The 21,965-nt window shown below is 38.1% G+C and overlaps 1 protein-coding gene across 1 annotated transcript in view; it reads right to left on the reverse strand.

Annotated features, from left to right (window-relative positions):
* The window catches only part of csmd3a (CUB and Sushi multiple domains 3a), a gene marked incomplete at both ends in the record, with an annotated part of 275,340 nt that overhangs the window by 104,905 nt on the left and 148,470 nt on the right, over window positions 1–21,965 (reverse strand). The window contains 6 exons of the mRNA XM_079429665.1: window positions 481–585; window positions 2,603–2,699; window positions 3,966–4,090; window positions 10,940–11,143; window positions 11,342–11,437; window positions 12,532–12,645. Of these exons, the coding sequence (XP_079285791.1) occupies window positions 481–585; window positions 2,603–2,699; window positions 3,966–4,090; window positions 10,940–11,143; window positions 11,342–11,437; window positions 12,532–12,645 (741 nt within the window). The remainder of the gene's footprint in view (window positions 1–480; window positions 586–2,602; window positions 2,700–3,965; window positions 4,091–10,939; window positions 11,144–11,341; window positions 11,438–12,531; window positions 12,646–21,965) is intronic.

Here is a 21,965-nt window from a genome sequence, read left to right on the forward strand (position 1 = left end):
TAATAATAAAAAAAAAAAGATAATTGCAACTTTTTATCTCACATATAGAGTCTCAGAATTGTGAATTCAGATCTGTGAGATACAAAAAATAAATTAAGCTTCCAGTTTTCCAAGTTTACCTCTCACAATTCCGATATTTTCTTGCAATTATTATTTTATATATCTCACATAATATTACTTTCTCAGAATTATGAGTTTATCTGAGTATATATCTCATAATTCTGAGCTTGTCTCACAGTTTTTACCTTTTCCTCATTTCTCAAAATTCAGATTTTTTTTCTCACAATTTAGAATTCGTTCTCAGAAGAACAAGGAAAAAATTATGAATTGCGAGGAAAAAACAAAACAGAATTGTTTGATTTAAACTCAGGATTGAGATAAAATCAGAATAGTGAGATAAAAATTCATTTTATATTCTGAGGCAGAAATAAGCTTCCATAGGAAAGCCTGCTTTGTGTTCTTACTGCACAGCCACCATACCTGTATATTCCAGGTGAAATCCAGCTCCAGAAATGCTCATATCAGTCTGAAAGGTGAGGAACAGGTTGTTGGACGTGGTGTTCAGCAGGGGTGGAATCGTGGTCCCTAGAGGAATTAGCATTAGAAAATAATTATTGTTTGCATGACAGGCATAAGAGCGAATTGTTTGCTACAGCTCCCTGCAGTCGATCCAGCTGGGATTGTGACATTCCTTCACAAGGCTTCTACGGATGTCATTCAACTCTGTCATGAATGTCACAGCTTTTTTGAGTCACAGGGTCGACAGATGAAGTGACATCGCTGCTAAATTTGGGTCACACCTTGCCGCCGTCCACCAAATCATTGCGAAATTACAGCTGGGCACACAACAAGACAGATCAGACCTATTGCAGTTTTGTGAACCTGCGGTGACCTCCATCAAGCACAGCGATGCTCTGTAGCCACTCTGGAATCTGGATGATGGGCTATTCGTCGAGCGGCCGCTGACGTTCAGTGCTAAAGAGGTTGTGACGAATAGAGGCAGGCATTACACTTGCAGCCTTAACCGCAGGGGAATTTAGACCGAGGTGGTCCCATATTTCCCACATGAAGATCATCCAAGCATATTTTGTCCGCGGACATTTCACCTTCTTTATGCACGAGGCATCTCCATCCCATAACTTCCTTTAATCTTTAATTTGTCCTCCGAGCAGATTAAACTGTCAACAATACTTAATGCTTTGTCTGAGAGGGATGGCACAAGCTAAGGTCAGCGCATATTTATTTTGCTTTGTGTGGCTGGCGCGACGCTTGCGCCCGGTTAAGGAGATACGCTGGCAAATAATTAAAACCTGTCTTTCACTTCTGAGGGCTCTTTCCATCTGAGTCACTGGCGCTACACTGATATCATTCTGTCTCCTACTTTAAAGAGAAAACAAAAAGTCTGTAAAAGTCTATACCAAGAGGAAAAAAGGCCTTTCCGATAGACAGATAGTAAACATGGCACACACAACCCCTAAACAAACCCTTTCTGAAGGAAACAACCTTTTTCTGAACCAAAATATATGACAATGACAAATAAATAAAATAAAAAATTATATACATAATAAATAAATAAAAACAAAAATAAAATAAAACCATTGAAAGGATATAGTGGCAAATCATTTAAATCTGTCTTTCACTTCTGAGAGCTCTGTGAAAAAAAAAAAGATGAAAATATAAGAAAAAGTGGAGGAAAATAATGTAAAAACTAAAACAAGCAAACAAATATATACATAACCACCAACAGATTACAAAAACAAAATAAAATTAAATGAAATGCAAAAAAAAGTCTACAGAAAGTCTAAACCAAAAGTAAAAAAAAAAGATAACAAAAGAAAAATAAATAAAATGAATAAATAATACATTATAGAATAAAATAAAATAAAATAAATTGTATATATTGTAAAATAAAATATATTGCGGCAAACAAATCCACAAACCATTCAAAGGATATAATGGCAAATTATTAAAATTTGTCTTTCACTTCTGAGGGCTCTGTGAAAAATAAATAAATAAAAGATATGAAAAGACATGAGAAAAAAAAAACCTAATAAAATAATGTAAAAAAAAAAAATACATTAGATTGCAAAAAAAGATAGCAAAAAAGTTCATATAAAAAAAATTATAAAATAAAGGTTAAGAGGATACAGTAGCAAATAATTCAAATCTGTCTTTAACTTCTGAGGGCTCTACCGTTTGAGTTTTCAGCACTACACTCAAATCATTCCGTCTCCAACTTATTCCGAGAGCTTCACCAGGGAAACGTGGAGTTGGAGTTTACACTTAGAGTTCACTCCTGCTGCTTATAAAACTGTTGATCCATGATATCTCACGACAGCTGAAATATTGATGTGCTTTGGATGACAAAACAAATCTCTAGATGAAAGCCAGGCGGCATGAGGTTACCAAAAATACTCTTATTTCACAGATGCGCCACATTCAGTTTTTTAGACTGACTAGAGTGTGCAGAAAAAAACATGACACCAAGGATGAGTGCGCAACAGTTGTATTTGCAGAATATATTGAAGTCAACATGGTGTGCTTGGGTTATTTGGAAAACATTATCAAATTTAGGGAGAAAACCAGATGGTTTCCATCTTACCCGAATAGCTCCCTAGACGTGGAGCATTGCTGTCGACACCATCGTAAAAGTCTAGAGAGTCCCAGTTGTGTTCGGTGGAAAAAGTCACAACTGTAATCTACAGAAGAAAAAAAAAACATAAAAATATAGCAAAATACATCAAATACTGCTCTTGCTAACTGGCTCAAAGAAACAACTGAACGACTACATGATGAATAGGCCTGCAATAGCACCTCTCATCTCTTCTGTTGTTGACGTCAAAAGCTGTGTATTCAATCAAATGGTAAAATCTGGCGATGTGATATAGATCACTTGGTGATATGACTAATGCTAAATCAACATTTGGTCCAGTGTTTGTTCCATGTGTTTGGATGATGAATCACATTTATGTTGTTGTTTTTGTATTTACACAATTTTCCTATTCAGTTTATATCATGTTAATAATTTTGCATATTGTTTGGCCTAAGCAGTATAACGATAAACAATCCTGGTACTGTGTTTGATGTCCAATGTAAAGCAAAAGCAGGTGCCTGAAGCAAAACCAGATGAGAAGCACTGTTATACATTACAGTAAATACAGTATCAGCCATAGAAAACCCATATTGGTTGACCATTGACATATTAATATATATTTCCCCCCTGTATAACATATTGCATAACCATAACATGCAGTATTACCTGCTTAAACTTCAAAAGTTGTAAGGAAGGACAAAAATGTAATATTCACTCTAAAAAAAAAAAAAATGGTGCTACTTAGCACTAAAAGTGGTTCTTGGCTCGTAATCATTGGGGAACCACTTTTGGTGCTGTATAGCACCTTTGTCAAATGGTGCTATGTAGAACCATAAGAGGTGCCATATTGCATTGTATTTCTTCCACAAAAATGGTGCTAAACAGCACCAACAGTGGTTCTTTGGCTCGTAAAGAACCTTTAAAGGGGTTTAACAGGTTCTTTGAATGGCAGTGGTGCTATATAGCACCTTAATCAGAATCACCCCAAAGAACCACTGAAGAACCATACAGGAGCTTAACAGGTTCTGTATATGGTAGCGGTGTTATATAGCACCTTAGTCATGCCAAAGAACCGGTGAAGAACCGCTGAAGAACCACTGAAGCACCTAGATTTGGTGCTATACAGCACCAAAAGTGGTTCCCCTATGATTACGAACCCAAGAAACACTCTTAGTGCTATATAGAACCTTTTTTTTTTTTTTTTGAGTGGTAAAGTTCAATAATAAAACAAACTAATAATAATGGGATTCCCTTGAGAACATTATAATCCTGTGACGAGTGTTAAGTAATCAGACACACTTCTACTAATCATAATCCACAGTGTTTTTCAGAAGACACAAAAAAAAAGAGAAAAAAAAGGGTTATGTCTCACTTGGATTCCGGTTCCCTCCGGCACAAAGACCTTCCAAACGCAGTTCAGATGGTTGTCATAGGGATCGGGGTAACCCGGAGACAGAATGGTCCCGCGGCGCATGGTCAGAACTCCTCCGCACGGAACTAAAAGACAGATTTAGGGAAAAAAAATCTGACTAAACATGGCAGAGAGGCACAACAAACAAAATCAAGTAAACAAGCCCTTTCTGAGCCAAATGATATGGAAAACAAATGTATAAAATATAAATAACTAAAAAAAAAAAAAAAAAAAGATTACAAATAATTGCATAATGATGTAAAGAAAAATAAATTTAAATGAAATAAAATACATTTTTAGTTTTAAAGTAAAATTAAGTATTTTAAGGGCACCTTAATAGATATAAATTTGGCATGAAGTCAACATGAAACACTATTTACAATCCATTTGACTTTTATTATCACTAAACAACTTTTACCCACAGTAGGGTTAAATTCAGACATTTTATAATAATAAATACAAAATTAAAACAATAATGCATGCATATTAAAAATAGAATACTTAAATATGTACATAAGTTAAATAAAGCACCTTATATATTACCTGACACTTAAAAAAGCACCTTAGGAGGCAAATCAAATCAACATGAAACACTCGCAATCCTTTTTACAGTTTTGGGCTGAAAAGTTGAAAAGAGTTTTTGAGGCAGAGCAAGTTTTCAAGTTTTGTTAAAATATAATGAAACAAGAAAACAGGCCTATGCTGACATTGAGGGGATATCTGAACAACAACCAAAAAAAAAAAGGATTCTTTTTGTTGTGCGACTACATAAGAGAATATTATTTATTACCTTACAGTCATAATATTTTCCATTCTAAACTATATTCTAAAGCACTGCGAGAGAACGGACTGCTTTTAATGATGCTCTTGCAAGCAGCCAACAATCAACTGGGCCGGTCCATCCTAACCCAACTCCAGTGGGACGTCATTACCAGGTGCAGAACTGAAGTGCCACACATTAATGTTAATACATGTCGCCGCATCTGCTTTAATCTAGCACAGATATAACATGGACTAGTTATGCATTAAAAAAAGCTCCTTATTTTTCATGCATTACGTCCCAGGAAACGACTTCTTCCAGATGCAGTGTCCTGTATGGTGTGGCCGCGGCCGCAATCCCAGAGACCTTCATCTTATATATAGGCTTCATCCTGCTCTTCTTAAAAAGCATTATGCATTCATCATTTTCAATTATTCAACCTTGCACTTCTTCTATTTGAAGTTTCCTCTCATATTTCAGCCCACTGAAGGGAATCCTTTGAGCAGTGAGAAACTCTTATCTTCTGAAGACTCGTCAAGCTTAAGTGCAAGCATAATGATATTTTTGGTCACATGCAGCCAACAGACACTAATTCAATCTATGTAAAACCGGACACTTGAGCAGACACTTGAACGCACCACTTCCCCCTTTAAAAAAAAGATAAACAAAACTGCATATTAGCCGACATTACAAGGTATAGAATTTAAAAGAGTGGTTCACTCAGAAATAATTTTTATCATTTTTTTGAACCCATATGACTTTCTTCTGCTGAGCACAAAAGGGATATCAAAGGGATTTTTTTTGCAAGTTAGTGAAGATAACAAACAAAGCATCATTAAAGCATTATATGAGTCGTGTACTATATTCCAAGTCATGCAATACCACTACATGACTGTTGAGTTAATCATTTGGGTAACACTTTATTTTAAGGTCTCTTAACTAGTTGCTTATTAGCATGCATTACTAGAATATTAGCCATTTATTAGTAGTAATTAAACACATGTTAATGCCTTATTCTACATGACCCTTATTCTATATCCTATCTATATAAATTAATTTAATATGTATTCACTGAAAACTACTTACTGATTTATCTTGGTTTAAAGATGCTTTATGTTTGCTGGAAAACAGCATACTGATTAAGAAAGTGATTTATTTCACTAGATACATTTACGCCTTCTTGAGAACTTGCAAAGCATAACCTTTTCATCATCAGTCAGTGACTAAGATCCCAAGGACTCGTAACGTATATATTTTAAATTGCCGCTGCTGTATGTTCACAATTACCACATTGTGCTTTTTAATTGACCAGAAATACGTCATTTCTAATGACTTCAATTTTCCATTTCCATTAGCGCTTTCAAAACATTCAAAGCACACAAGTATCAGCTAAGAACAAAAGCAGGGGGGAAAAAACACTCTAACTGGAATAAATTGAAAGGACAAAAAATGAATCTTCTGGCAAGCCTGACATTTTTTGTCACCTTTGGAGGGATCAGTAAAGCAATTTTTATTTGCTTGTTGAGGCTTCGCCAGACATTGTGCTCAGCACCTTTTGTGTAGCTATCAATAAGCGCGAATCCTCTCTGGATGTTAACTACCGCAAGGGCGTTCGGTCTTCACAGGCAGTATTTGACGCTATCTGTCAAAGGCACCGAGGCGATCTGGAGGCCTGAGTCAATCACTTTGCTTTCAATCACCAGGTGCACCTCCGGGCGGCACGTCATCGCTTTTGTACCGTGCAAAAAAAGAAATACCACACATGCTTTAGTCTTTTCCTTCTTTATTCTCCCTTCTGTTGCCTGGATGAACACAGATAAATCAACGCAATTATTCAACTGACTTCCATTTGGAGCGCATCTATATTCCACAGGTGATGTCCCACGCGCTCTCACGCCCCCGCTATAATAAAAAAGGTTTCCAGCTACGTTAATGTCATCATTAGCAGCCGGCGCTCAAAGAGAGAATGAGCACGTCGCTCGGGGCAGAGAGCAATTTCATGTAAATCAATGGAACGTGAGGAGCCGCTAGCATAAATAGAGTAACACACATGTGGGTAAAAGCTAATGTTAACACTTGATCGTGGCTAGTAGAAGCATGTTGTTTGCTTTGCTAGACTCCATCTGCTTCATTAACGCTGCACTCTGGAAGTTTACTGTATGTCTACATATTGCTGGCTCTTTTTTGTCCGCGGATGCATTTAGCACAGCTGTATTATACTATATTGAAATGGCTAAATAATGTTGTCACCCTATTTCAGATTAATGCTAGAATTGCACAATTCATTTTTATTAGTAGTAATATAGTTTCAGAATTAATTAGTATTATTGGTAATATAATTTAATATAATATAATATTTTAATAAAATTAATTATATTTCAATTATATTTTTATGTCAGATAAGTAAATACTAAATACTAATTTAAAATGGCAAATTAAGATTAATGATCTACCTGCAATATTTTTATTAATAATATAATATAATATTAATCAAATGTATCATTTAAATGTAATTACTAATTTTGCTATAATTATTTTCATTATATTTTTAAAATAATTCTTAATTTTTACATTTAATTTATTTTATTTTTATTTAATTTATTTTATTTTTTATTTTATTTGTTTAGTAAAAATACTAAACAAATAAATTAAAATGGAAAATTATTGCTGTCTCCTTAATGTAAAATAATGCTTTAATTGCAAAATTTATTATTAGTAGTAATACAATTGCAGAATGAAAATTAAGTATAAATATACTAAATTATATTATTAATAATATAATATTCAAATTATTTAGATTGTAATTTAATTATTATTTTAGAATTGTAAATACGAAACATTATTATTGTCATAAATTATTGTTGTCACTCTAATTTAGATTTTTTAGAATAATCTAGAATTTACTTAATTGCAGAATTAAGTAGCATTAAAATACTAATTTAAATTAATTAAAATATAACTATATGGTATTTTAATTATTATTATTGTATATTTTTATATTAAACATACTAAAATGAATTATTAAAAACTAATTATTATATAGTATTTGTTATATAGAGACATTTCCCTTTAAACAGCTTCAGTGTAGCTGAAGAGGTACTTCAACACCAACGCTCAGTATTACCAAAACTACATCTTTTTAATACTAAACTGAAGCCAATGATAGCAATCTTTCTGCAATACTGGCACCAACTCAACCCTGTGTGTGACTGACAGGTGACAGCAGATGTGTGTCAAAATAGATCTGCCTATTATCATCCCTAATAAAAGGCTGGAATGGAGGCGAAAGGGAATCCGACATGTCTGAAACTGAACCCATGCCTCCCACGTGAGGACCACGGCTCAACATGTCAGACTGTGCGCTAACCACTAAGCCAGGACATTAGCTGCTGAATAATGAGCATCACAACGTCCCCAAAACAATGTGCTTGCATGTTATTTTAAGAATTATTTCAGGAGACAAGACATAAAACGACAAAGGTGAATCTAGTAATGGACACATGGACCTGCAGCACCTGTGCAGAAAATGCCATAAAAAAAGAATTACGTGGAGCAGTTACCAATAGCAACCCTGTGTGCAAAGCCCACACACTGTAAAAATGAATATAAAACTCCCGGTGATTCATTCAGGCTTTTCACTTTAGCGGAAATAATCGATGATAACAGGTGTTACTGTCAGAGGTGCGGCGTTTGATTTACCCTCTTACAGAACCACCGCACAAGACGGCACAGAAAGGAGGGATTTGATCATTTTCAGTTGCTAATTTCTGAGAGGAGTTAAAAAATTTACACACTTCATTGGTTTTTAAAGGGGCTTTTTAGCCCAAAATGAAATTTGCTGGCAATTTACTCACCCTCAAGCCATCCAAGATTACTCTTTTTCTTCAGCAGAACAGTAAAGAAGATTTTTAGCAGAAACTGTATACCTTGGTGATTCATAAAATGCAAGTCAATGGCTACCATCACTTTAGAGTCAAAAAAGCATATACAGGCAAGACAAAATGATTACTCATGGCTCCTGACGATATATTGAGGTCTTATGAAGTGAATCGATCGGTCTGTGCAAGAAACTGAATATTATTTGCAACATTATTAATGTTATCCAGAGCCTCAGGCAAACAGAGTTTGATTATTTTCCATAAACTGACTCTTTCAGACAGTTCATTTCAATCAAAATAATGTTATCGATATTGTTCAGTTTCTTTCACAGACTGGTTGTTTTGCTTCATAAGACCTCAATATATTGTCATGAGCCACAGGTATTAATTTTGTGTTGCCTGATATGCTCTTTTATGACTCCAAAAGTGCCGGTAGCTGTTGAATTGCATTTAATGAATCACCAAGGACCACAGTTTCAGCTAAACAATCATTTTGACTGTTCTACTGAAGAAACAGGACATCTTGGGTGACCTAAGGGTAAGTAAATTAACAGTAAATTTAATTTCTTTAATATTGTTTATGAATGTGAGGCTGATCGATATAGTGATTTTATCATTAGGAATGTGCAAATACTCATTTCACATGTGAAGAAGCCATTTACATTGAAGGAAGATTGCATATAAAGCAAGGTAAGGCTTTAAAAAACAAGCCAATTAAATCCAAGGATAAGGGTGAAGGTGAAAAATGATGATGAAAGGATATCAGGAGAAAAAAAACAGTAAGATATTGAGTTCTGTACTACAAAATCATGACTATTTGCTCTATACGCTGAGAAAACGATGCCGCATTGTTTGGTTGGTGAGTGCGTAAGGATGGCGGCTTTGCTTCCAGCGCCTGTTGATTCTCTCATTGGAGCATTTCTATTAAATTGTATGAGGACACAGCTAGAAGGAAAGTATTCTGTCAACTTGCATCAAGAGATTTACCCGAGATTCGCATTTACTTGAAATTGCATTTCATGGGGGCCTCCACACTGTGTGAACGCTCCTGTATCCATTAGCTCCCAGCACATTTATTTTTAATAAAACCCCCTCAAATCTCTCCGGCTCTGTTGCACAACATAGTGAATGACTTCTAAGGACCACCATGGAACTACATACGTGACTTATCTGGAACGCTCTACAAATGCAGAAACTCACAAGTAGTGCTCCACAGATTCAACTCACAATTGATTTCAATGAAATTTGGCATTAACCTGTTGCTAGGCAAAGATAGTGATTATTGAATTATTTAATCATGCCTAAACATTCACAGCACACACACATAATAGGTAAAATAATGCAACATTTCTTAACTTTGATGTCAATGTATATATTATATTAATCTATAATATAATAAAAATGTATAGATATTAATATAAAAATTATAAATACAACTATATAATTATTTAAGTAAAACTTTAGTAATCTAGTAATATCTCAAATAAAATAGCATGTAAAATAAAATTTTAACATTATATTATATTATATTATATTATATACAGTTTGAGAAATATCATTAAAATATGTAATATTTGATTAATTTGGATATTTTTACTTTCATTGTTATTAATGTATTTATTACAACATACTGATATAACAATATATATTTAGAAATATTAATATTAAATGAATAATTACTATTAATGAATAATTTCAGTAATCTAGTAACATTTAAAATAAATGAACTTTTACTTAATTTCATTTATTTATATATATATATATATATATATATAGTATTACTTTACTGATTATATGAATAATATGAATAATACAATTTAAGAAATGTAATTAAAGTATATGCCTTTAATTAAAGTATACATTTCTTTTTTGTTGTTGTCATAAATTCATTTAATCTAATCTAATATAAAATAATATAATATTTAATCTAATATAAAATAAAGTAAATACTATTATGAAAATGAATAAGCACTACTAAACATATACAAACACATAAACATATAATTTAAATATTTAATTCATGATATGTCTGATCAACATTTCTCTCACTTTTTGCTGAACTCTTTTGCAGTGCATTATGGGTCTTGTGGGGCATTTTAGAAGGTCGCAAAATAATTTCGGAACAGCCTGGGATGCACCTAAAATGCTTCCTTACGAGAGCAGCCTAGCAGACTAAGTTTTGGAAAAGAGCCTCTATCTCAGCCTGGTCATCTGGTCATAGCTGACGTCCACGCCACAGGTCTTCCCCAGCAGCAGGGGGCAGTATTGAGCGCACAGACGTGTGGGGGTGTACATACCGACACATGTTGGCACAGTGCCGTTCCATTGGGCCAGTGTGTTGGGCACAGCCTCACACCTGATGGCACTGGCACCATGAAGAGTGTAACCTGGGTTACACTCGAAAAGCACCACCGTGCCCAATCCAAAGTCATTCCCAATGCGCTTCCCATAGCGAGGCTCGGGCACGGAGCTGCACTGGGAAGTGCTGGTCCTCGGAACAGCTGCAGAAACGCAAGAAGAAAAAAATAAATATATACTACCATTCAAAAGTTTGGAGTCTGTAGCATCTTTGACATTTTTTCCACATACAGTTATTTACTATATACAGAAAACATGTTGTGCACAGTGTACATATCGCATACTGCAAAAATAGCACAAGTGACCTTAAGCTTTCTAGAGATTAGTTGAGAAGAACAAACCTTGATACACAAAATGAAAACCTTTAGCTGTGTTTGGTCCCTCGGTTTTGAACCTGATGGTGATTTCATTGGCAGAGCTCAGCGGCAATGGCTCTCCTATCAAATGAGAAATTTGAGGAGGTGAGGAAAAGAAAAAAAGTTCAGGGGGTGGGGGGTTATGGCTTAAATAAGCATGTTATTGTATTCATTTACTTTTTGTTAGCAAGCCCAGTCTGGGTGAGAAAAAGTAACGCAAAAGTAATGTCATGCATTACTTTCCATAAACTGTAAGTAATGCAATTAGTTACTTTAATGCAATATTTTAATGCACTACTTTTACTTAAGTAACTTTCCCCAATAATGAATATAATAATAGAATGTAATATAATATGTGACCCTGGACCACAAAACCAGTCATAAGTCGCACAGGTATACTAGCAATAGTCAAAAATACATTGTAAGGGTCAAAATTATCGATTTTTCTTTTATACCAAAAATCATTAGGATATTAAGTAAAGATCATGTTCCATGAAGATATTTTGTAAATTTCCTGCCGTAAATATATCAAAACTTCACTTTTGATTAGTAATGTGCATTACATATTAGATTTTTGTTTTTGCACTCAGATTCCAGATTTTCTCGGCCAGATATTGTCCTATCATAACAAACCATACATCAATGGAAAGCTTATTTATTCAGATTTCAGATGATGTATAAATCTCAATAAAAAAAAAAAATACCCTTTTGACTGGTTTTGTGGTCCATGGTCACATATAATATAATATAATATAATATATATGATATATACATTCATTAATTAGATTTTACTAGATTACTAATATTTTATATAGAAATAGTGCAGAATATATATATATATATATATATATATATATATATATATATATATAATTATTTTTTTATTTATTTTTTTATTTATTATTATTTATTTTTTTTCAGATCAAAATCCTAACAGTTTCTTTTCATATTTAAAAAGTCCCGAAAAAGTCCCAGATTTTCAATGTGATCTCAGATTTCTGGATCCCAGCTGCATGTCAGAAGCACATTAACAACAACACGACATTCAGCACAGCGGAACAGTTTTGGGAATGAGATCTGACTGAAGCAGTCCTTCATGTGATTTAATGTCATCTCGTCTCAGCAGACGTGCCTTTAGTTGGTCACACGCGGTGGCGGTAAACAAAGCCTTTTACCTGAGTGAGAGCCGTGCGCAGAGTTGAGGAGCGCAGACTCCGTCGAGGGCCCGTCAAAGATCTCCAGCACATCATTATGGGTCGTCTGGAAGAACATAAACTGGCCGAAGAGAACTGTAGTGAGAAACAGAGGGGAAAAAACAGTCTTCTTAAAAAACATTCACTGTTGTTTACTGGCTGTAACTCATTTGCTTTAGTATATAAGACCTGATTACTGTATATTTATATCCATGCAGGTCAGTATAACATCTCTACAAATTTTTCATCAGCTGGCATCACTTCCCAGAGGAAGTTTTTTTGCTGAGATGTTGGTCTTTCTTTTAGAATGAAATCGAGTCAGCTTGAAATCAAACATGACCTTATTTACTTTACAAGTAGACAAAATGAATTGGAGGTAAACCCCCGCTGGCAAGATGAGAGTTTAATAAAAGTTGGCTGTTAATGCAGTAGTAACACAATTTCTTTCTTTCTCTCTTTCTTTCTTATCAGTGGTACTAGAGAATAACAGCGGTGGTGGTTAATGATGCATTGATTTTTATTAATTGATTTAATAAAATAATATAGATTTTATCACAATTTATTTATATGATAATACTATTTGCTCATTCAATCATTCAGAAATGCAACTGATATGTTAGACATCTCATTTGTGACGGTACTTTTATATGGGTTGAATGAGTAACCGAAATGGTGTTGTACCTTATGGCTTTCAAAGGGACCTTGGGTGAAACAAGTAGTCCTAGCGCTAATAAAACTTCCAGTATATGACACCTTCAACGATATAGCTCATATTTCTGCCCCCCCTTATAGCAGTGCTCCTAACACAATCATCACTTATTGAATTTAGCAGTAACCTACTCTACCGAAGTCACAGCACAAAAGCACTAACAAGAGATTCAAACTTCTGCAGGGAAATGCAATAAATTAATATTGCAACTCTAAATAAAGCTATAAACCAGCAGAGGAGTCGATACTCAAACTCTGAAGAGAGTAAGTGAATCTGGTTCGCCCGAGGGCCTCGCAACAGAGTCTGCCTTCAGGCAATCGCCGTACATTAGACAGATGATAAAACACTATAGAACGCCAGAGCACAAGGTGAGAAAAACAGCGCCATATGTTTGTCATTTCCTATGAATAATTCACAATCAAACTTGCTCGCTCTTTTTACTTTCAGGCATTTAAAAGAAATATATTTCCTGTAATTGGACGAGATATGATAGTTGCCCATTTGTTTCGTTTGAAAGCAGCAGCACATATTAAGTTAATTTCAGCAATACATGATGTTAACCTGAGGAGGCAAAACAAAGAAACTGTGAACTCACACTCAAGACTGTAAGATATAAATCTGTAAAATAACAGAAAAAAGTACTGGAAGCTCATTATCGGGACATTGTTTTACTGACAACCCTTTAAGAATGTTTAAGGGTGTAACTTTCTACAATTTGAAAAGAAAAAAGAAAAAATATCACAAAAATGTAATAATTCAGTTTCATTACAAAAAAAAATTAAATCTTAAAAGTTTTCCCAGTAAAAATTATAAAAAATAGGACACATTTCTGCTCACCAAAGCTGCATTTATCTAAATACAGTAAAAACAATAATATTATGAAATATTGTTACAATTACTGTTCTCCATTTGAATATATTTTCAACATTGATAACAATAAGAAATGTTTCTTGGAAGCAAATCAGCAAATAATTTCTAAAGGATCACGAAAACAAGAAAATTCAGCTTTGCATCTCATGAATAAATTCTATAATTCTGTAGTCTATAGAACAAAAACAAAGTCTATAAAAAAATCCAGTGTGTTAGGAAAAATATCCTTTATTCAATTAATTCTATGTTGCAATGGCATAAGGTCTCTACTCCAAAGCAAGTCTGGGATTTTTCATCCATTTTATCGTCCACCGGTCAAAAAAAATAAATAATCACAAGTTGACATATTCACATAGCTTTGTCTCATGAATATTAATATGGTGATATTAATATGGAGTGCCCAGTAATGAAACTAATTAATATTCATGAGACACATCTTAGCTATAGTATAAAAATCCATCCTCCGGCATTTAAAGTTTGCTTAAATATTTTTACACAACCATATTCCTTATTTTTATTGTGACGAGTCGGCTGCCTCCCCCCTGTCCATCATCACCACCCCGTCCCATATTCGCCGCCCTTCACCAGGCTCCCGACAGGAGTGGGTGTGTGAGAGGAGGGGCGCTGCAACAGCCAGGGCTGGCGGCGTGTGATGAGGCGCACCTGACGTGAATAGAGCCTCATCACCGCCGCCGTTAAATGCCGAACGCGCCTCTCCTCGGGGGACCGGTCTCTTCCCGTGCATGCACGCTGGTGTCCTCGTGGGTCCAGGAAGGGAGCGTCGAGGAGGACTGCCGCACCCGTTAGGCGGCTGACGGGCTAGGATGCCGAGCCGCCGAGTCCCCCAGAAGTGCCGGGATCCCGAAGATGGACGAAGCCGCGCCAGAGACGCCGCCGCCACTCGCTCCCGGCCCCGAGAGGGGAGCGCGTGCGGCCACCGGACTCCGCCCCTTCCCTGGACCCTTCCCTCCTGAACACTGCCCTCCTGCACAGCCCCGCAGCACGACGAGGACACCAGATCCCCGTTTATTTTGGACACTTTTCCCCCTTTGGACACTTTATTTTGATATATTGTTTAATAAAAACCTCTCCGAGGCTTGACGCCACGCCCACTGTGTCTGTCGTTGGCTCCTCCCGCCACAGTGGTGGAGAATGCGGGCAGGCGGAGCCTAGACAGCGCAGTTGGGCAACATCTGATGACGTCATCCCCTCTCGCTCGCAAAAAGCCGTGGAACCCGCACGGGGACAGAGGAACGACGGGGACAGCCTCCCAGCCACCAAAGGGGTAAGTGACGTTCTTTTTATTGGTCATTTACCCTGTGGCTGGTTGAGGCTGACAACTAATACCCGGTTTCTCTGTCCCGGTTCCGGCGCGGTGCGAGAGGGAGCGTTGCCCGGAGAGGAATCCCTGCCCCGCCCACTCCGACCGCTGGAGCCTGGTTGAGGAAGGTAGCACTCCTGCGTGGGCGGCGACCCTCGGACGGGGATGTCGCTTGGGGGGGGGAATGTGACGAGTCGGCTGCCACCCCCCCTGTCCATCATCACCACCCCGTCCCATATTCGCCGCCCTTCACCAGGCTCCCGACAGGAGTGGGTGTGTGAGAGGAGGGGCGCTGCAACAGCCAGGGCTGGCGGCGTGTGATGAGGCGCACCTGACGTGAATAGAGCCTCATCACCGCCGCCGTTAAATGCCGAACGCGCCTCTCCTCGGGGGACCGGTCTCTTCCCGTGCATGCACGCTGGTGTCCTCGTGGGTCCAGGAAGGGAGCGTCGAGGAGGACTGCCGCACCCGTTAGGCGGCTGACGGGCTAGGATGCCGAGCCGCCGAGTCCCCCAGAAGTGCCGGGATCCCGAAGATGGACGAAGCCGCGCCAGAGACGCCGCCGCCACTCGCTCCCGGCCCCGAGAGGGGAGCGCGTGCGGCCACCGGACTCCGCCCCTTCCCTGGACCCTTCCCTCCTGAACACTGCCCTCCTGCACAGCCCCGCAGCACGACGAGGACACCAGATCCCCGTTTATTTTGGACACTTTTCCCCCTTTGGACACTTTATTTTGATATATTGTTTAATAAAAACCTCTCCGAGGCTTGACGCCACGCCCACTGTGTCTGTCGTTGGCTCCTCCCGCCACATTATAAATATTTCAATATATTCTCATCTCCAATATGTATTAATTTGGATATCAGGTCTATAGAGGCATATCTGTTCAACAATTTAACATCAAATTACAATATTTTTAAAGGGGTCCTATTATGCTTTTTCACTTTTTGAATTTTAGTCAGTGTGTAGTGTGCATGTTTGGGCATAAAACGATCTACAAATTTACGAATCTCAAAGTCCACTCCAAAGGGAGATATTTAGTTTAAAAAAAAATCCCTTTTCAAGAACTACAACGAACGGCTCGTTTGGACTACAAAGTTGTTTTCCTGTATTATCACAAAAATAAATCCCGCCTACGAAATGTGAATGGTTGGCGAGTGGGGAGAACGCTTGTTTGAGCACTGCATGTTTCAAAATCGAAACCCGGTGCGGGTGTTTTTATATTACTGTATTTCTGATGGAAACCGACTGTTTTCAGAAAATTATGGATGTCATTTTCATTTCATCTTGCATGTAATGCCTGATAAAGCAGCGTTTGTGGGAGCTCTACTTTGTGTACAGCGATACCGGGGACACCTCACTCTCTCCCACTCCAACAGCAGAAGTAATTTGCATATATATGCCGCCACAAATAGTGTAAATCTGTGGTATTATGGTATAAATTCAACTGTATCGCTTCATGTTATAATGTTAGAATTAAAGAACAATAAATCTAATACATATTACCTTTGCGCTTATCTGTACATAGTAAATGCAGTTATTTTTAAGCTGTTGTTGACATCCTATCTAAAACGTGATTTAGCCAAAAAAAAACAAACAAAAAAAACACAACAATAATATGTCTTGCAATATCCATGCGTGCAAAGGTTCTGCGCGATCCTCTTGTTCAATATTCTCGGGGTCTGAATTGACATAGATCTAATATGTCTATGTGAATTGATATTGTCATGAATCTGGCCTACGAACGTCTGTTAACTCCCCACCAGAGGTCACTCACTCACCACAGGGACTCTTGCACTGCACTAACTGTTGCATGCCACCTCAGACTACAATTCCCATCATCCATTGCACTGACGACACACACAGCTGATTGCACTGATCACACAGCTGATTGCACTGATCACACACCCTACATAAACCATGGACTTCCTCTTCCTCTCTGCCGAGTATTGTTTAGCATATATCCTAGCGATAGCTACTCTACAGAGCCCTCTCAGTTGTTATAGTTTTGCCTTGTTAGTTTTCTCGTGTTTGATACCTGCCTGTGTTTCCTGGATTAAACATTTGCCTTGCCGTTCGGACTTTGTTTGCACCTCGTTTGGATTAATGCTGTGTACCTGGATTATCTCTCTTGCCTTGCCCCTGTTGGATATTGTTCGCGATCGAAGATCCACGCTTGCGCTAGGACTACTCTTTGTCTTGCCATTTATATACCTGTTTGCCAATGTTTGACCCATGTCTGTTTGATGACCTTGCCTTTGAATAAAGCTTTCAAATGGATCCGCACGTCTCAAGTCTTGTTCACCCCGTAACAGATATGGCTTGTTGCTTTGGCAAGGAGCGGGGCAGTACTGAAATGCCTTCTAAGCTGTTCGCCAATCACAACGCACTGGGATAGCTAACCAATCACAACACATTTAGTTTTTCGGAAGGCGGTCCTTCATCAAACCTGGAACTAATCTAGCCATTTGTGCCAGGCTGGGGAGAAAGGTATTGTAATAATGTAAATTGTGTGAAGCATGACCGCATGTTCTAGTACACACCCAAAACAAAATCAAGGCTTTGTAAAAGAGCACAATAGGACCCCTTTAACAGTATCTTACTGGTCCAAAATCCAGCTTTTCATAGCTGAATGTCAAATATTAATCATTATCTGATCAGCTGTCACACGTCACACATGTTCACTGTGGACAGACAAACTACTTGATGCATTGTTTTTACTAATTAGACCTCATAAATCAGCTTCTTTTGCAGCCACCTCTATTATCAGCAGTCAATAACAAGCCCTCAGTGGGAGCGTACGACTCCTGGAATTAATATTTAAGTGAATGAGATGCCAAAGTCCCTTTCGGGCATGTGGTTTGGCAAGCTTATCCAATCTTATTATAATGCAGGTACAGGATATTAGTCAACAAATCAATATCATGCATTCACTGCACGATTAATTCTGACAGACACAAAGGCTACTGACTAATTGGCTCTTCTGTTGTTTGTTATACAAGAACCGTGTGGTGTTTGATCTTCACACAATGTCAAATAAGTAACATTATTCTTTGCATACTCCGTACGGAGGTCACACATGCCGTCTGGTTGGACATTAACGTCCCCTGAGGACTGGGAAATGAAACGCAATGCAGGACCAATCAAAATGATCTGAACTCGACATTAACACGAAGACACGGACATTTCAGGGCCTCGTCAACTTTTAATGGTTTATTAAGGAAAGGATATGGCACTGTCGTTGGCTTGGCAACCTCTTTCTTTCTCGACAAGGAAAGCGAAGACCATTAAACCAAATCTAGCAGACATCTTTACAGCTGAGGTCACCATTGTGATCTAGAAGCGTAATGGTGAACGGCTGTTCTTGTCCTTACCAATCTAACTGCGCCTCCAGGCTTTTATAGTGCTGGGCGATTGTGTGTTAGACCAGTGAACAAATAAATCAGCGGTGGATCTCAGAGAGGTTTCTTTTCAGGCAAAATCTGCTGTCTAAGATGAAGGACTAACAAAACAAGCTACTTTTTCAGCTGCCTTGGTTTCAGACGTATTTAATCCATTCATTTCTTTCCATTGCATTTCAGAAAGCTGAGCTGGAAAACAAAATCAAACAGCTCTGAGATGAATCTGATGGATTTGAATATGATTTGAAGCAAAAATTATTTGCAAATCAGAAAAACACAGTACAAGGATGCACACTTAATTCTTGAATATATTCTGAATGAATGAACTACTCACGATATAATCAAATAACTGACAGTAAAAAATAACTTATAATATATATATATATATATATATATATAAACTCCTGAGGCCCCCCCCCCCCAAATAAGCTTTGTGAATTTAGTATTTTTTCATGTCATTACATTGTTTAGAGCATTAGAATTTTTTTTTTAATTATTAATTATATATTTTATTCATGTTTTATTCTATGTCCTCTGTAGAGGACACTAGGACTAAGTTTTTCTAAAAATAAAATGGCATGAATAGACATCAAAAAGGCAAAAACAATGGGATTTTTTTTTAAATCACCAATACATTTTTAGGTTTCAGGATTTTTTTCTTCTAAACTTTAAGGATGATTCTCAACTATGTTATAAAATATATAACAAAATTATTTGATATACCATTTAGTTTTATGCAATATGTGTGTAAAAATTTCCATAAACTGGTTTTCCCATTAAACACAGTGTATCTATACTGTATCTAATTAGCATATTAATGGATTGCTGTTGGGACAGCATGTTGAAAAAAGAATTGTCATAATGGGAGTAATAAATGGCCAGATTTTCATAATAATATCTAATATTTCATAACAAAATAGATATATAATTTATTTTCCTATTCAATTGTTATGTCTCCCAAAATGCATAATAGACATTCAGATTTAAATGACAATTACAAAATATAATCATATTTCCATAAGGATGTAAAATGTTTCACTAAATTAAATTTAGCCATCTTTAGGAAAGGGTGTGGTCATGGTGAAACGTCCAATCATTTAATATCTCTATAAAGCCCTGAATGTGCTCTGTACAGGACATCCAGACTTACAACTGTGACATGTGAGGTCTTGAAATAGAATGAAATTCACTGAAATAGAATATCCACTACAGAGGCAAAAACTCCATAGCTGGGTCTTTTAGGATATAATACAATATATATCTATATATGAAGTTGCAAAATATTCATACAAATACAAGTACAAATATATAAAACATGACAAGATATGAATAACACTAGACTATTGAGAATTGTAATGGTGTTAAACATTTTATATAGTGCAATAACTTTAGCCAAAATCTATATATAATTATTATATATATAATTATAATCATTATTACAATTAAACACTAATAATAATGGCTTCTTGGTACATTAACTTTGGCAGAAAAAAAGAGACAAAAATTGTAAAACTATAGATAGAGAGCAAATAATAAAAAGTAAAAAAAACAACAACAGCAATAATAATAATAATAGTGAAAGTACTAATTACAGAGTGAAAACTAACAAAAAATGAACACTAAATTTTAACACTGTTAAACAATTTAAATGATAGCTTGTTAGTACATGGAGTTTGTGTCACGCTTGACCAGGAAGCAAGGAACGAAGGAGCGAGGAGTAATACAAAACACAATCTTTAATAGTCCACACACTTAGGAGACACAGGAACACAAGGAATGACGTTTGAGAACCGACAAACACTAACAGAAGGGCTAGGGCTTTTAAACATAGGGTAATCAGGGAAGACGACGAGACACACCTGGAGCAAATTAACACAATCAGACTGGGGAGAAACTGGGTCACAGGGAACACATGAGGAGCAAAAACACAACAAAACAGTCCAGGATCCTGACATTTCGCCCTCATCCCGGAAGGTGCGTCCTCGCACCGTAGTAACAGTGAGGTGACGAAGGAGGGAGGAGCCAGGGAAGAGACAGGAGGGACCCGGAGCAGGAGGCGCACAGCTGGACCCAGGCCACAGCCGTGAAGATGGCCCACGGTGGAGCCGACGGAGGGAGGAGCCACGGAGGAGCGATGGCCGCTGAATCCAGGGGGCCGACCAATGGCGGCGGAGCAGGTGGTGGAGGAGCCCGAGGTGGAGACGGAGAGCCAACGAGCCAGGGGTACGCCGAGGATCTGGGGGGCCAGGGTGGAGCTGAGGGCTCTGGTGACCGAGGCGGAGATATTGGGAGGCAGAGTGCAGAGTCCGGGCCTCATAGGCTGGAGGCGGAGGTGAGGGATACTCCAGCCCCGGCGACGCTGGAGGATGGCAGACCCACGGGGCTCGCACCGTACAGATAGGGGGCTGAGGGTGAGCGGGGGGGCTGCCAGACGACAGTGGTGGAGGAGGCAGGAGAGCGTGGGAGGGTGGGCATTTTCGAGGCGCGGGCACAGGAGGGCATTCTGGAGGAGCGGAGCTGAACGGAACCAGCGGAAACGCAGGAGAGCTGGACGGGACCAGCGGAGACACTGGAGGGCACTTGCGAGGAGCAGGCACTGGAGGGCATTTTCGAGGAGCGGGCACTGGAGGATCGGACGCCCCCTCTCTGTCCAGCAGTCCCAGATTCATCTTCAGCTCACCCTCAGTCGCGGTACAGGGGGCGGAGCTCCACTCCGTGCTCACACCGTCCACGGCTTGCTCCTTCGTGATGGGCACTGACGCCGGCTCTCGCACCTGGTCTGACGGGTTGGGCTCAACTTCTGGGGCGATCATCCGCTCAGTCGCTTGGCTTTGCGCTGGCTCGCAGATCGCGGCGGGAATTGGAGGAACGAAGGAGCGAGGAGTAATACAAAACACAATCTTTAATAGTCCACACATGTAGGAGACACAGGAACACAAGGAATGACGTTTGAGAACCGACAAACACTAACAGAAGGTCTAGGGCTTTTAAACATAGGGTAATCAGGGAAGACGACAAGACACACCTGGAGCAAATTAACACAATCAGACTGGGGAGAAACTGGGTCACAGGGAAAACATGAGGAGCAAAAACACAACAAAACAGTCCAGGATCCTG

This window comes from Barbus barbus, assembly GCF_936440315.1.
Source record: "Barbus barbus genome assembly, chromosome: 12".
NCBI classification, from domain to species: Eukaryota; Metazoa; Chordata; class Actinopteri; order Cypriniformes; family Cyprinidae; genus Barbus; species Barbus barbus.